Raw genomic sequence first — 15219 nt, forward strand, 5'->3', positions numbered from 1 at the left:
AGAGGAATAGTAGTAGCAGTAGTAGTAGTAGTAGTAGCAAGAATACGAAGAAGAAGAATAAGAATAAGAAGAAGAAGAAGAAGAAGAAGAAGAAGAAGAAGAACTAGACCAAAGAAGAATTTAGACACCTGGACAAGAAAACTAGGACTATGCACAATGGACTACACTTGAAAGATGATAGTGAGAAGACTGAAACTATACAAATAACAGTAATGATAAAAAACAGCTGAAATCTTCAGAAAAATCATCGAATGCAGAAACCAACCCACATAAACAACAAACACTAACCAGCCACATGGAAACTGCAACAGAAGTAAACAAAAAATGAAAGAACATCACATTAACTCAAGGAAACTGCAACTGCAAGAAATCTTATATATTGTGTCCACCGTGTGCCAAAATCAGGCATCGGCCTCGGCTGATATCAAACAAAATAGCAGTGAAGAGTCAAGGAGGATGGAAGAACTGAGAAAGGAGAGCACTAGCTTAACATCCACTGCTTATTGCAATTCCAGTGAACACCAATATTCGTTGCCAGCGAGATAATATCATCATCATATTTTTTAAATATACCGGTGTAAAGAATCACAACACTAAAGTTGTTGTTGTTGTTGTTGTTGTTGTTGTTGTTGTTGTTGTTGTTGTTGTTGTTGTTAATAATAATAATAATAATAATAATAATAATAATAATAATAATAATGATGATGATGATGATGATGTCACACGCCCCAGGGCTCCCATCGCAATGGGTACAACTTGTACCATCGACAAGTGGATTGAGAAAATTTTGATCCATTATAATGTTGGACTACTTCAGAAGACTGTCTTGTTGGGAACCACCAGAATCTTACGGAAAGTGCTAGAAGGCTGAGAAAAGAAGATGCTGGATATCCTACGGACATTTGCTATGATCCGCTTATCAACGTAAAATCGACAATAACAATAGTCAGACACAAAATGTGACAACAGAAATAATAATAATAATAATAATAATAATAATAATAATAATAATAATAATAATGTGATATCCCGTAATAGCTAAACGGTGACGACAAAGTTGTCTTTGTTATAAAAGTAGTCTATACAAATATAGGTTAGAGATTGGGTTGCATGTGCAGACCTTTTTTAAAATTCAAAGCACATGTAATGGCGAATCATAGGTGAATCGTCTCAACGAAGATAATGACTACAAGACACAAAATCTAAAAGAAATTAGTTTGACATTCAAGATGTTAAACACATTGAACACAAGTTTCTATCTTAAACATAGTTGAGGACGGAAGGATAACAGTGCAGAAATGATCATAAAAGATCTGATGGGACTTGAACCGGGCATAGTCAATTCGATTAGCAGTAACAATGTCCCGTAAGTCAATAATACAAACCTAAGTTCAGATAAAAACATGTAAATTTACATACAATCTGTTTGAACATAATAATGATAGAATACATAAACAATTACGTCTATAATACAACTATATGTGCATATCTACGTCGGATAGAGATGCAATGTTTAAGTGGCAGCCTAAAAGTCAGGCATAACCTAAAAGCAGAATTCCCGACATTCAATCATGGATGGTTATTGGCTAAAAACTGAAGCAAGTGGAACTGGTGAAACTTCACCATTTCCAAAGTCTTAGTGGGAGTGGGGACGGTCACATACAATGTAGCCAAGTGTAATGAGAAAGGCGATTTATTTGCCAATAATGATGATTGCAGCGACACAGAACAATTACTGCAACAACGAGAAAATTAACACACGTGTATTTATCACCAACTTTGCTTCATAATAAAACAGTTTATATACCCAACAGTAAGGTATAATGTAACATCTGTATATGATTCACTTTTTGGTCCAATAACCAATCGTTAAGTTTGATAACGCTTAATTCTTACAACTTGTATAAAAGATATAATGGAAGCAGGCTATGGTGAAGTAGGTACAAACACACGCAGACCACCTGGGGTGCCAAGTTCAAATCCTGTCAATTCCATAGCACAACTTTCACTAAGGATGCTGATAACCTTCATTCTATTACTCTCTCTCTCTCTCTCTCTCTCTTCATCTATTCTTTTTTTTTTGTCATATATGAGGTGCCTTCAATAAGTTTTCAGACTTTTTTTTTTTGTACAGGCATTTAAAATTGTTGTAGACACTTGAAAATTCAGCATGTTATTACTATACGTCTTATGAGATGACTTACCAATTTTTATAATTTCAGATTCAAATGAACAGCTACAGCAGGAATTGAAATACACCCTACTAAATCCTAATTGTCACAATTGGTGAATTTCAAAAATGCAATCTGGACTTCAGGCCATTTTAGAAGAATGATATGCAATAAAATTCTGTTTTAAACTTGGAAAAATGCCACATAGAATGCTCCAGAATGCTTTTGGACCATCTTGCATGAACGAGCATCAGTTTTTGAGTGTCATAAAAGATTCAAGGATAGCAGGAAGTCTGTGAGGGAGGAGTAAAGCACTCAGAACACCAAAGTTGATTAGCCAAATAAAGAATTTCATGGATAAGGACCATCGTGTGTCTATAGAGACAATAAATGCACAGTTTGATGTCAGTGTGGGAACTGTACCTACAATTATTCATGAGGAAGATTTGCATGAATGCAGCAGTTCAAACTCCATCCTTTTTATAGACTATTTGACTAAGATGAGGATCAAGACAGTTCCTCACTCTCCCTATAGTCCAGGCCTTGCTCCCTGTGACTTTTGCTTGTAGTTATTTCCTAAGCTCAAGGAAAACTTTAGATGATGTCGTTATGAGACAATTGAGGGGATGAAAGAGGCTGCGATGAGGGTCATTGACAGGCTTACACAAAAGAACTTCCATGTGGCCTTCCAGAAATTGTTGGAACAGTTCAACAAGTGCGTTGCAGCTGGAGGAAATTAATTTGAAGGGGACTAAAGTTTCATGTGTGTACTCTCAATAAAAGTGTCCATACAAAAAGTCTGGAAGCTTATTGAAGTCACTCTGTATATTATCTTATTATTAGTGCATATCATCTATAACATTATAGAAAGTCGCTGCAGTGAAGTGAATACCAACATGGACTGAGGATCTATGTAAGTCAAGTTCGAATCCAATGAATGTCACTGTTTTCACTATGAATGTTGACGTTTCCGTGGTTCCTATTGTAAGTAGTTGATCCAAGAAAGAATTTTAGAATCCAATGCCAACACAAGAATCGATCTGGTCCAAAGTCGTACCATGCTGATTTATACAACTTTACATTCTATTGGAATTCCAACTCAGATCGATGATTTCGCTTTCCCAGCTTAGAACTTTAACATGGACGATATAAAAGTAAGTAGACAGACTCGGTTCTGGGACTAAACTCTGGTCCTCTAAATGATATCGATTGCGTAGTGTGTACGTCATTACTAATTTTGGTTATTTGCGATTGGCATATTGCTTTGGAGTCAAAATATGAGGCGAATAGAGAAAAATTTTATTAAAAATGATGGGATGAGGATGGGAAACTCTACATATAATATCCTGAGGTTGGTAACTTCCATACGCTTCCTCATGTAAATATTTGAATCTAGAAAGAACTGGGGAAAAATAATGCCAACAATAGAATAAAGTCGCATAACTAAATAAAATTGAATATTAAAAGAAAATGTGAGGACATAGTCATTCATAAGTGTTAAAACCAGATTATAATTAAGTTAGTTCTCTTAAATGATTATCCAGGAAGGAGAGACTATTTAAGAAAGATATAATGTCTGTGGAGCTAATGTGTGACATTACCATTTGTATTAAATAGCATATTCTTCACAATAAGAATGTATTTTTTGAGGAGGGGTTGATTTTCTTGATACATGGCACAATTTTTTTTTTTTAATTCTCAAACAAACCCATATCTTTTTATGATCCACAAAGACTTTAATAGAGAAAGTGATATTTTTAATGTCTTTTTTTCCATTCAGATTTTTTAATTAATTTTTAAAAAATTTTCTCTTAAAAATATTTTTATAAAAACAAATATCAAGCCGAATATGTTAATCACTCTTTCTGATATAATAACAAACAGAGAATAAAGTTTTATTGTAAACAAAATCAGATTTCACTGTTAACATATGAATGATTCATTCTAGGTGTAATCCATTGGGGTATATGATACAATAATACAAAAAGGTTATGTTTTTATGATTCTGCCTGGCTTAAAATCAATCAGACCAGAATGAAGTTCCTTAATGGAAAAAAGCAGGCGCATAATGCATAGTTAGACAAAGGAGGTCTCCAGTCAGGTCTAATCTCTTCCCAAGTTGAAGACACCAATAACAAGCAGACTAAGCATATCTAACGACATTCAAAAAAAGGAAAACCATAGCAGCAATTGACAACGATATAGTTGAAATATATAATGAACAAACAAAAGCACAGGTCAGCGAGTACTAAATGTACCTAAGAAAACTAGAAAATGGATTCCCATTAGTCATAGCATTACAGTTCGCACATGTACATAACATCTTAACGGCAACTTTATACTTGTTGTTGTTGTTGTTGTTGTTGTTGTTGTTGTTGTTGTTTCTTATTGTTTTTACTGCCAGTTAAAGTTATCAAATGGAAAAAACACAATGCTGTCGGATTGCAAGCAAGAATAAAATCAGATATTGCTGGGTCATCTTAGAAAAATAGGATATTATTTTTTTAAATAAATGTTTTTTGTAAGAAGCAAATATAAATGGTTTGGGATATTGTAATGAAGAAAATGTTATTCTGAGATTGAATTGGTTTAAAAATACGTGTGCTGTTTTCTTTATAGTTTTGTTTGTTTGTTTGTGTGTTTCCATTTGGCAAATAAAAATCTTTGAGTAATGTCAGATAGGGTGTGATGCCAAAACCGTTCCTTTCAACTGTTGGCATAATTGAAGTACTGCATATATATATATATTAATATATATGCAGAGTAGAACGATAAAATTGTTGCCCTAGAAAAGACGACATGATTCCATTTCCGTTTGATGAAAACTGGTTTTCTTTTTTTGTGTGCAGACCATCTACTAGTTGGCCAGTTGTGTATGAATCACAAGAACGATAGGCGCTTTCTATCATGCCTAAAAGTCACCCAATATTCAACGAACGAGATCAGAGACATGCCGCTGTACACCACATGCTTTCTACCGATTCAAGTTATGACAACAGGACCATTGCCAGCACCCTCAAAATGCATCGCCGGATTGCTGCAAATAACAGGGACGTGCACAGAGTGATGAAAACACAATTTCCAGCCACGGTTATGATCTTTGGTGTAGTTTCAATTGAGGGCCACATCATGCCATCTCTCATCTTCGAAGTTGAGTTGAAAATCAACACCAAAGTGTACCTGGATGTGCTGAAGAGTGTGGTAATCTCCTGGTGCAATCAGGTGGCCGCTTGCAGGCACTGGGTGTGGCAGCAGGACTCGGCGCCGGCTCACAAGTCCAAAGAGACCCAAGCTTTGTACTCTCTCTCTCTCACTGCCTCTCACCTTATCGCCGACCTTAACCCGCTGGAATACTTATTGGTTATATGTCGAGAACACCACCAATATGACCTCCCACAACACCAAAGTCAGCCTGATTGCCAACATCCACCGAGTATTCCCCGAGCTCTTTCCGGCACTTGTGGAAAAAGCATGCACCCAGTATCGTATATGGACTCGTATCGAGGCGTTGATTGAGGCTGAAGGCGGCTACATTGAATAGATGTTAGATCTATTACATAATCAAGTTATCTGAATTAAATTTTTCAATAAAAGTTTCAAAATAAAAGTGTAGTGTTGTTTCCTGTAGGGCGACACTTTTATCGTTCTACCATATATATATATATATATATATATATATATATTAAGTAATGTGATTTATAATTTAAAAGTTTTAAAATTTTTAAAATTTAAAAATCAAAATTTAATTAAATTAAAAATCAGTTTCATAAGAAGGAACAACAACAAAGTCAATTATCTGTACGATCGTTTCGGAAATCCGTGCTTTTTATTTGTGGTATACATGAAGTCACGTAGAATAATTATACATAGTTTTTTTGAGTAAGCACGGTCTCCTCATCAGCAAATTTAGGAGGATTTCTATTGAATTGAAAAGACACCAAAAATAAACCGCTATATATCTAAATTACAACGAGCATTTCCTGTATTTTAATTAAACTAGTAATTTCACTATTACATTAAAATACACTTAGCTCTTTAGACTATTATTCTAATCTCCTTTAAATTATATATATATATATATATATATATATATATATATATATATATATATATATATATGTATAATCGGTTAAGAAATTCCAACAAGAGAAAGGTGTATATTTAAATAAGGGAGTGGTCACCAACAATGTGTATTTTTAAACATTATTTTATTATTGCGTGTTTTGGTTTTTCATTGAAAATTATGTTTAGATCATTGTAATAATGTTTTTAAATCATTGAAATTGTTTTTAACGCGTTTCAGATGTTCTGTGAAGTGTCCTCTTCAGAAAGTATTTAAAATGTTCAAGATGTGTTAAAAATGTAAAGGAACATTTTCGTAGTTCATTGGAAATGTTTCCAAGAGGTGGAAACATGTGTAAGTGATTCTACTTTTCATTCGTATGTCCAATTTTTATTACTGGTTCATTGAGCTGGACTGATGTCTTATGTTTCTCTCTCTCTCTCTCTCTCTCTCTCTCTCTCTCTCTCTCTCTCTCTCTCTCTCTCTCTCTCTTTATCTTTCTTTGTTTTTACTCATTTTTTTCCTTTTTTACTCTTACTTGAGTGGGAGTGAGGGACCCATTGGTACTTGGTCAACTGGGTGCATAGGGTAGAATGCGTGTGTGTGTGTGTTTTCTTTTATTGGCTTGAAGAATGTATGTTTTGTTTTATAGTATTATAAAGTTATTTGCTTCCCTAGGAAGGTAACTGTGATCCAAGGTCGTTACTAATGTGTGTGTGGTATATATATATATATATATATATATATATATATATATATATATATATATATATATATATATATATATATATATGCACACACACTAGGACCAATTGTTTTAAAGCACAATTTTCAACTGAAGCTTTAAAATAGCTTGCCAAGCTCCACACACAATAAATTGTAGCTTACAGGCATTCCTTTGGTTAGCTAAGAAAAACAGACACACCAACATCCATTGTTAAATATTTGAAACAAAAACAAAACATCAAAGAGGAAGAAATCGGTAACCTTATTATCGATTTAATGGAAGAACAATACAATCATAATTAATATTTGTAATTCGATTAAAACAAACTTTGGTGTTTTGGTTTTAGAAAATAATCTCTGGAGAGAGAAAACACGAGATTTTTTAAAGGTTTATTTGATTAGATCGAATTAGAATCGTGATTTATGTTATCGCATTTTCACAAAATGCCGTTTTTACTTTACTCTTTAAAATGGAACTTTTTTCGGGATATAATATCGTTTTTGTCATTTTTCTGAAATCATAATAATATTCACATGTATATCCAGTAAATCATTAACTATTGATAATAAAATGTTATTTAAGTTGAAATATATAAGAGTGTTTTTATTATGTCACTTAGCTATCAATTTATCAGGGTGATTCTCCCTCCCCCCCCACTCACCCACACACACACAAAATAAATAAATAAATAGAATACAACTCATGGAATCATAAATAAAATCCATAATCTTTTTGGTAAATAAACTTTAATCTATGACTGACTTATCAGTAATTAATGTCCCAAAGTCTTTGTTTTATCGCCATTCACTTGTTGTATATGGAAGAGGGGCATATTCCGGTAATTAGAGAAACAGATAAATAGGTTTGAAAATAATATTTATTAAACGAAAAGGTTAGAACCGAACCCAGTAATCAGAAATTGAAAAGAATACATATTGCAATTTAGATACGATAATAGGAATGTAGAGCATTGTCAATTTTATTAGAAATAACTATACAATTAGCTAGGTCAGAGCAAGTACAATCGGACAATGTAAATTAAGGAATGTCTTGCTTTTGCCGAAAACCTGTGGGGGCATGTGTAATATGTAAATCCACGTGAAGAGAATCACATGTCTGAGCACGTTTTGACATAACAAAGAAAGATAGATTACAAATATTCAGTTAAGTCGAGTCAGTCAGCAGAGTAGTCAGAGAGTCATTCCGAATGGAGTTAGCCGAACCCCTTTAGAAACGACAAAAAAGGGAAGCAAGACAATGTAATTCTGCAAGGCATTCAAATACCTAATCATCATCATCATAACCAGCTGGAAGAATAAATATCATCATGTTATTTGTAAGTCTTCGTTTGTCATCATTCAATCTGAAAGGTAATGTGTTTTTGTGATTCATCAGTTGTAAAAGAACATTAATATGCAACACCCTTCCATTATATAAATTTCTCATCGTCCGTTATATGTCCCTGATATGTACACCTGCTATTCAAAACCTTTGATTTGGCGCTACACAACATACCCTTTGATCCATTATATGTCTGGTTCCGGTCATGTACCCCACTACACAACACACTGTCAGGACTGAGCACTACCTAGTGGTCATAAAGTAGCCTGGAGCAATGTTTTCAATAGATGGGGCAACTGGTTACATTATAAATGACTCGTTGGAATTGCTGCAGGGACATTTTGGTATTAGTTTCATCAGTAGATGGTGTTATCCTAAATGGGTTTCACATTTTCCGGACTTTAACCCTCCTCTCTAAATTTTTTCACAAAGATAATGTCTTAACTAAAGAGAATCAGCACAGCTAAAATCAGGATAGTGCTAAGAAAGGAATGTGTTAGAGTTGCATTTTCTGAAGAATTCACCTATGATCAATTTTACACGGATGGCAGTGAAGTGGATACTTGGTTTGCCATGTTCGAATCCTAGGCTGCTGAAAAGTGGTTCCTCCTGTGAGTATTTTATTTTTAAAATGGTTTGAAGAAACCAATACCGACGACAGAATTGAACATGTCAAAAAATCTATGCGGATTCATATTAATTACATTTTTGTTTTTTAGTAATTTTATATTAGAAGTTAATTTGAATGTCACTATCTTTTTTTATAATTAAATCAGCAATAAACAATAGCTGAAAAGATTTTAAATAATGAGGTAAGTTGGAAAGATAAAGGTGTCTTCTTATGTGACAGCTTGCTTTTGATAAAATAGTATATTGAAATAAATCATATTATTTTTCACACACACACACACACCCATTAAATCGGAAAATTTTAGATTCAAAAATAGGTAATTTCTAATATGGATTATTATACATGTGAATCAGCCCACTTTTATTAAAGAAAACTGCACGTGATTTATCAGTTATAAAATGGAAACAAATACTCAAAAAGATACGAATGTCTGCATCATTATTTTAATAAGAATAAAAATGTGCATTTTTTACCAATTTTTTGTGTGTGTGAAAGCATAAGTGACTTTGAAAGTAATTTCAAACTATGTGAATGTTTAGTGATCGAGTTTGTTTTATTTACCCAGAATAATCAAAAAAATTTATATCATTCCGCCAGCCAATAATTTGGTAATTCTTGTTGAAAATCCTCAAATTTTCACAAATGTAAAGAAACTGATCAAAATATTATATATTATTTTTGTTCTGTTTCAGGTTGATTAATGCAAAAGAAATGTATTTTTTTTACAATTTGGAATCCAAAATTTAGAAAAACTTCACTAATTCGCAAAAAAAATTAGAATTTGTTATGAAAAATTTAAAGAGGAAGACTGCTTATGCAAGGTAGACCATTATTAAGATCTGAAGAGAAAGTTGAGCAAGTTAATGAAAAACTCTTGTGACATCCAAAAACGTCAGTAAGTAGAACAATTTTAGAAATACAGATATCTCGAATGTTAGTTTCGCATATCCTAAGGAAAGGATTGTTGACAGAACCTAACTATCTGCAGCTTTAAAGCCAAATGGCAAGAGAGTGACCAAAAGTTACTCCTAAGAAAGAGAATCTTGAAGCAGTCTCAAAATTGGTTGAAACACTTTATGATTTGAAAGCAACCCTTTTTTTCTTCTTTTCTGTTGGGGAAGTTCTTTCAACGTTTTATTTTTTTTTTTTTTTTAGGCTAAAAAAATGCTAATCCTAACTTAATTCTTGTTATGTTTGGTGTCGTCTGACATTTTTGATATTTTTTTTGGGGGGGGGGGATCAAATTGTAAACTGCTTCAGCCACTTCCGGACTGACTCGAGATTCTCCATCAATGGTCGGACACTGACTTCATAGGTACTGAAGTTGTTTAAATATCAATTTAATATAAGCACCAGAAAATCAATCATAAAATACATTTTGTAGATGCTCCAAGGTCGGAATTGGTTTTTAACCCTTTGTGAACTGGATGTTCAAAATTATCTAGAAGACCAATGGGATCTATACAAACCACATTCTTTTAAGTCAGATAACTACATAATGTATAAATTCAGAACTTACATGGGTATTTTTTAGGCATTTTGTGATGAAGCTATATACTGTTTTTGTATATATTCTAAATTTTTTTCTTATATGTGTATAAGAAATAAAAAAAATATTTAAAAAATGATTTTATTTTTTAAAAAAATTAGATTATAACAGATTATTATTGTATGTGCACTAAATTCATGCAAATAAAAACATAAATTACATCAGAAATAATAATAAAGAACAATTATTTGATATGCTATGGAGAATGATCTAAACTTGGAAAACACAAAGTTTTTAAAATTGCACAAAAACGAAATAGAAATGAAGTACGGAGACAGAAGCCGGGTAAGGTTTCTAAGGATCCTAGAGATATATTTTTGGCTGCAATTTCATTAAAATTACTTATTCCAAGCCATTAATTCTTCTGATGATTAAATTTAGCGAATATATAATTTTTTTTTTTTTTTATAAATACTGAAAAAATATTTAATACCACACGATTTACTGGGGTCCCTAGAAAGCCCACAAGTCTACAAAGGGTTAAATCCTAAAACTGACGGTTTGGTATTTTAAATCACTTAACCCACTCTACTAGCAACCGAAGCATTTCTCAAAAGAAAAATTCCTTTTCTTTGAATACGACTCGTGCTATGCAACACATAAACATGGCAAACTATATGGCCTGACTGATAAACTAACTATAAATAAAATTTTTAAAAAATGGAACAAAACATATTTACATTTATTTCTGTTTTTTGTAAATCAATGTCATCAATTTTGACAAATAAAAAGCCGATAACATCTCACGGAATTATTTCGTGATTCGTGTACCTAAGATACTTGCTTGAGAGAACACATTAAAAAAATGTACATTAAATATGATAGGACACAAAATAACTTGTTTTGAATAAACAACCACGAACAACATCAATAGCAAAAGTAACAAATACAGATTATACAATACAATAAAAAAGCGTAGACATCAATGAGCATATGATAGATAAAAGAAAAGAAAAGTTTTATATGCTTAAACAATTAAATACTATATTAAAATAAATGACAAAAAATCATCATTAGACTCATTTACTTCAGTCTTTTAATTTATACTAACATAGAAAATAATATTTTGCTTATTACTTTGATAGAATGGAATAAAAGTTATTTTACTCTGATCTTGGACAAAAACCTAAAAAAACATCCCCAATTCGAGTATTTACTTAACTCATTATTGTATGACTAGCTAAAATATCCACACTTTGCACGGAACTTTGTGTGTCGTGACTGCCTCGGGGAGCTATATCGCTCCCCATTGGGGAGATTAAGACCCCCTAAAACACTGAGTAGGGCCGGGTAATTATGCTGATATTCGCTGTTAAGCATTACTTGGATCCTGGACAGCGGCGGGTAACCTATCTGAAGTGATGAATTTATTGTGTTTTTGTAAAACAGACATATTTTATTGTTGAGATAAGTGACAAGAGATGTCAGGGTTAGGGTTAGAATGAAATCATACATTCGTTCTTGGCCTGACGATCTCGTGCTTAGGATGTCTGGCTTTCTGAGTGCGAGAGGTCAAAGCGTGTGAATAAATTTGAGTTCTGATCCCAGATTCGCAAGCCTTGCAGGTGCACACACGCAAAGGATTCAGGGCTTTCCCGACTAACGTGTTAGGTTCTGATTGGTCTGAGGAACAGCTTACCCCACCCCATCACCTTTCAATATAAGCAAATATTAAGCAGGTTGAAATTATTAGATTGAAGTCGAATGTCGAGAGAAATACACGCACCCAATAAACGCCACTCATTCCCCTCTCCATCACGGTCGCCATAGTGGAGAATGAAGAATAAGATTTTTGACTGTTTTCTGGTGTAATTGAACTGAACAATTGTACATATGTAAAACATCTGTAATTTTCGTGAATTAATGTTTTGTAGACTAGAACCCCCTGAGTTTGTTTTCTTTTGATTTGCATGAGAAGGTAATTGAATTTCAGTGAACGCCAACGATGGAAATTGACAACGAAGCTTGCGAAACAAGAGAATCCTGTTAAGTACTTCCGGAAGGAGACGATTACGCCCATTGCAGTTTCAACAGAGTCAGAGGCCACATGGGAAGCTTACATTTGCTGTACACTCGGATACCCACTTCGCAGGTAGCTGAGCATTCAGTAAAGTTCCAGTGGTGTGGTCTGTAGGAGAGTTGTACATACAGACATACACACACGAATGCTACTACTTTATATATATAGATGTTACCAGTATTTAGATGGACATTTGGGAATATATATATATATATATATATATATATATATATATATATATATATATATATATGTGTGTGTGTGTGTGTGTGTGTGTGTATGTATGTGTGTATGTTATAAAAATATGGCTCTAATAATATACAAATTAAGGATGACATCTTAAATATATAGTATTTTTAGCATTTATATTTGAAACATTAATGTTAAAAGTTGTGTTTTAGTAGTAGTAGTAGTAGTAGTAGTAGTAGTAGTAGTAGTAGATAAGTTCGAATGACTGGTTTTCACTTCAGATCTGAAATGAAAGATACATATCCAATGTGTTGTGAAGATCATCAAAAAAATGATTGGGTCCTTTTACCACTTCTACCAAGAGAAAAATCTATGAAAAAAGGAACAGGCGATTTTGACCAAAGTTAATTTTTCTTTACTTTAAGACTTTCTCAAGAGAGTCTTGAAATAAAGATGAAACGTTGACGAATATATAAATAATTTTTGTTTTTCTTTTTTCATTTACCATCACGTGGAATATTATGTCCATAAATTTTATAATCCATGCATGTAGTTCCATATATGGTTATGGAGGGCAGTAAGGAATTCATGAAATAAACTAACAAACAGACAAATAAACAGACATTACAATTTTATATATCTCTGTCTCTACTATTATATAAAAGGAACTTTGTCTGTGAGTTCATTCCTTATAGACTCGAAAACGGCTGAGTCAATTTTTATGAAATTTCACACATCTGTCTGGCAGTGTTCTTACATGTTTTGTGTAGGAATATCTTCAATTAATATTGATAATTGAAAAAATCTAATGAAAGAAGGAACAGGCGATTTTGACCAAAGTTAACACCTTACACAGCCTAACATCACTAGTGCATTTGAGAAGTTTTATTACCACACAAGCCGAAATACCCAACATATACAATCAACATTCTTTGATCTGACAGGGGCACATTCGAAATGAATGTTCTTGTTTAAAACACAATTTCACAATGATATTTGACATTTTCATTTTAAATTTAAATTCAAACCATTATCACCGCACAACTAGTAATACCGGGCATATAACATCAATAGTAGATTCTTTGATATGACAAGAGGGCATTCCAAATGAATATTTTTGTTTAGAGCACAATTGAAGCATTGTATTTGACTTTTGCTTAAAATAAACTTTAATGCAAGCCATTATATATAAAAATAATTTTATAAAATCAGCAGTAAGTTCTCTAAAGTGCAATGTAGACTACAATATATTGTGAACTTAGTCACTGCACAAGGCATATGAAGCTTCCTCCCAGTGCACTGTGTTGGGTTCCCAATTAGAGCAGGCAATCAATCAATTTGATTGAAAAATGGGGTGGTTCATCGATTTCGATAACAATAAAAAATATGGGAGTGTGAAACGTTCATTGATTATCTTAATTCAATCCCGGTCAACGTTGAGTCACCCTGCTAATATATAAGAGATTCACTGATCCTATATGAAATTACAATTAGCACATTAGCAATTGACCTTGCAAGATGATATTTACATTGCTTGTTTCTAAATAGATTGTTTTTGCTGAGGTGGTTGGAAATGATTGATTTATCACAGATTCGAGCAACTTATTCATAATGTAAAATAAATTGGAAGGCGATGTTTCATATTGCCTTCAAATTGGTTAAAAATATTTGGTAAAAAAAAGTCATGTACACTGAGTTGGTTAGTGTTTTAAGAAAGAGTTTTATTTGGAAGTATTTTAAAAATTAAATATATAATGGATTGAAATTGAAAAGCAATTAAAAATGTGTGTGTGTGTGTGTGTGTGTGTGTGTGTGTGTGTGTGTGTGTGTGTGTGTGTGTGTGTGTGTGTGTGTGTGTGTGTGTGTGTGAGAGGTGTATAAACGTGTGTGAGGATTTTTTTTAATGTAAAAATATCATGTGAGTATATATTTGAAACTAGTTTTCAAGGGTATAGAAAATTAGAACGGGAAGAAAGATTAGCGTGTTCGAATGTCTGCACATACCAAGAATGCATTTGATAAAAAGGAAGTGAGGAATGTATTTCATTTGTCTGTTAATTGCAAAGTTTAGTAAAAGAGGAAAATTTTTCGATTTTGTTTGTTTGTGTGTTTGTATGTACACGTACACTTGTGAAGTGTATAATCAATTATGTGATAAATATGGAAAAAAATCCAAGTTATTGTAATTTTTATTTGCTTATATGTCAATAAGAGTATGCGTATGAGTCATTAAATATTGGTAGATCAATATGCTGAAGTGAAATGTTTTCTCATATGGTTGTTTTGTGTTCTTTAGTATGTGTATGAATATTTGTTGTGTTTGTAGTTGATAGTGAAATGAATCCTGAGAGTGTACATATAAACTCTTAACTTTTTGAAAAGAGACGATTAAGTGGATGCCTACTGAACACGCCAAAAGTGAAAATAACAATAAATATTTAAAAAAAAAAAGAAAGAAAGAAAACCACTTTAAATAATAAGAAAGAAATTATCAAAACTTACATACAGTGTATGTGGATGCAAGACAA

At 32.7% G+C, this 15219-nt stretch overlaps 1 protein-coding gene across 8 annotated transcripts in view; it reads right to left on the bottom strand.

Moving 5' to 3' along the window:
• The window catches only part of LOC145256092 (armadillo repeat-containing protein 3-like), a 257032-nt gene that overhangs the window by 107073 nt on the left and 134740 nt on the right, over window positions 1-15219 (bottom strand). For 3 of the 8 annotated variants that reach the window (XM_080114690.1, XM_080114683.1, XM_080114676.1), the window contains one exon: window positions 7123-7140. The exons of the other annotated variants lie outside the window; for them this stretch is intronic. In XM_080114690.1, the coding sequence (XP_079970816.1) occupies window positions 7123-7140 (18 nt within the window). The remainder of the gene's footprint in view (window positions 1-7122; window positions 7141-15219) is intronic. 8 annotated transcript variants of the gene reach the window in all.

Source organism: Euprymna scolopes, chromosome 3, assembly GCF_053919585.1.
Source record: "Euprymna scolopes isolate OS-2025 chromosome 3, ASM5391958v1, whole genome shotgun sequence".
Taxonomy (NCBI): Eukaryota; Metazoa; Mollusca; class Cephalopoda; order Sepiida; family Sepiolidae; genus Euprymna; species Euprymna scolopes.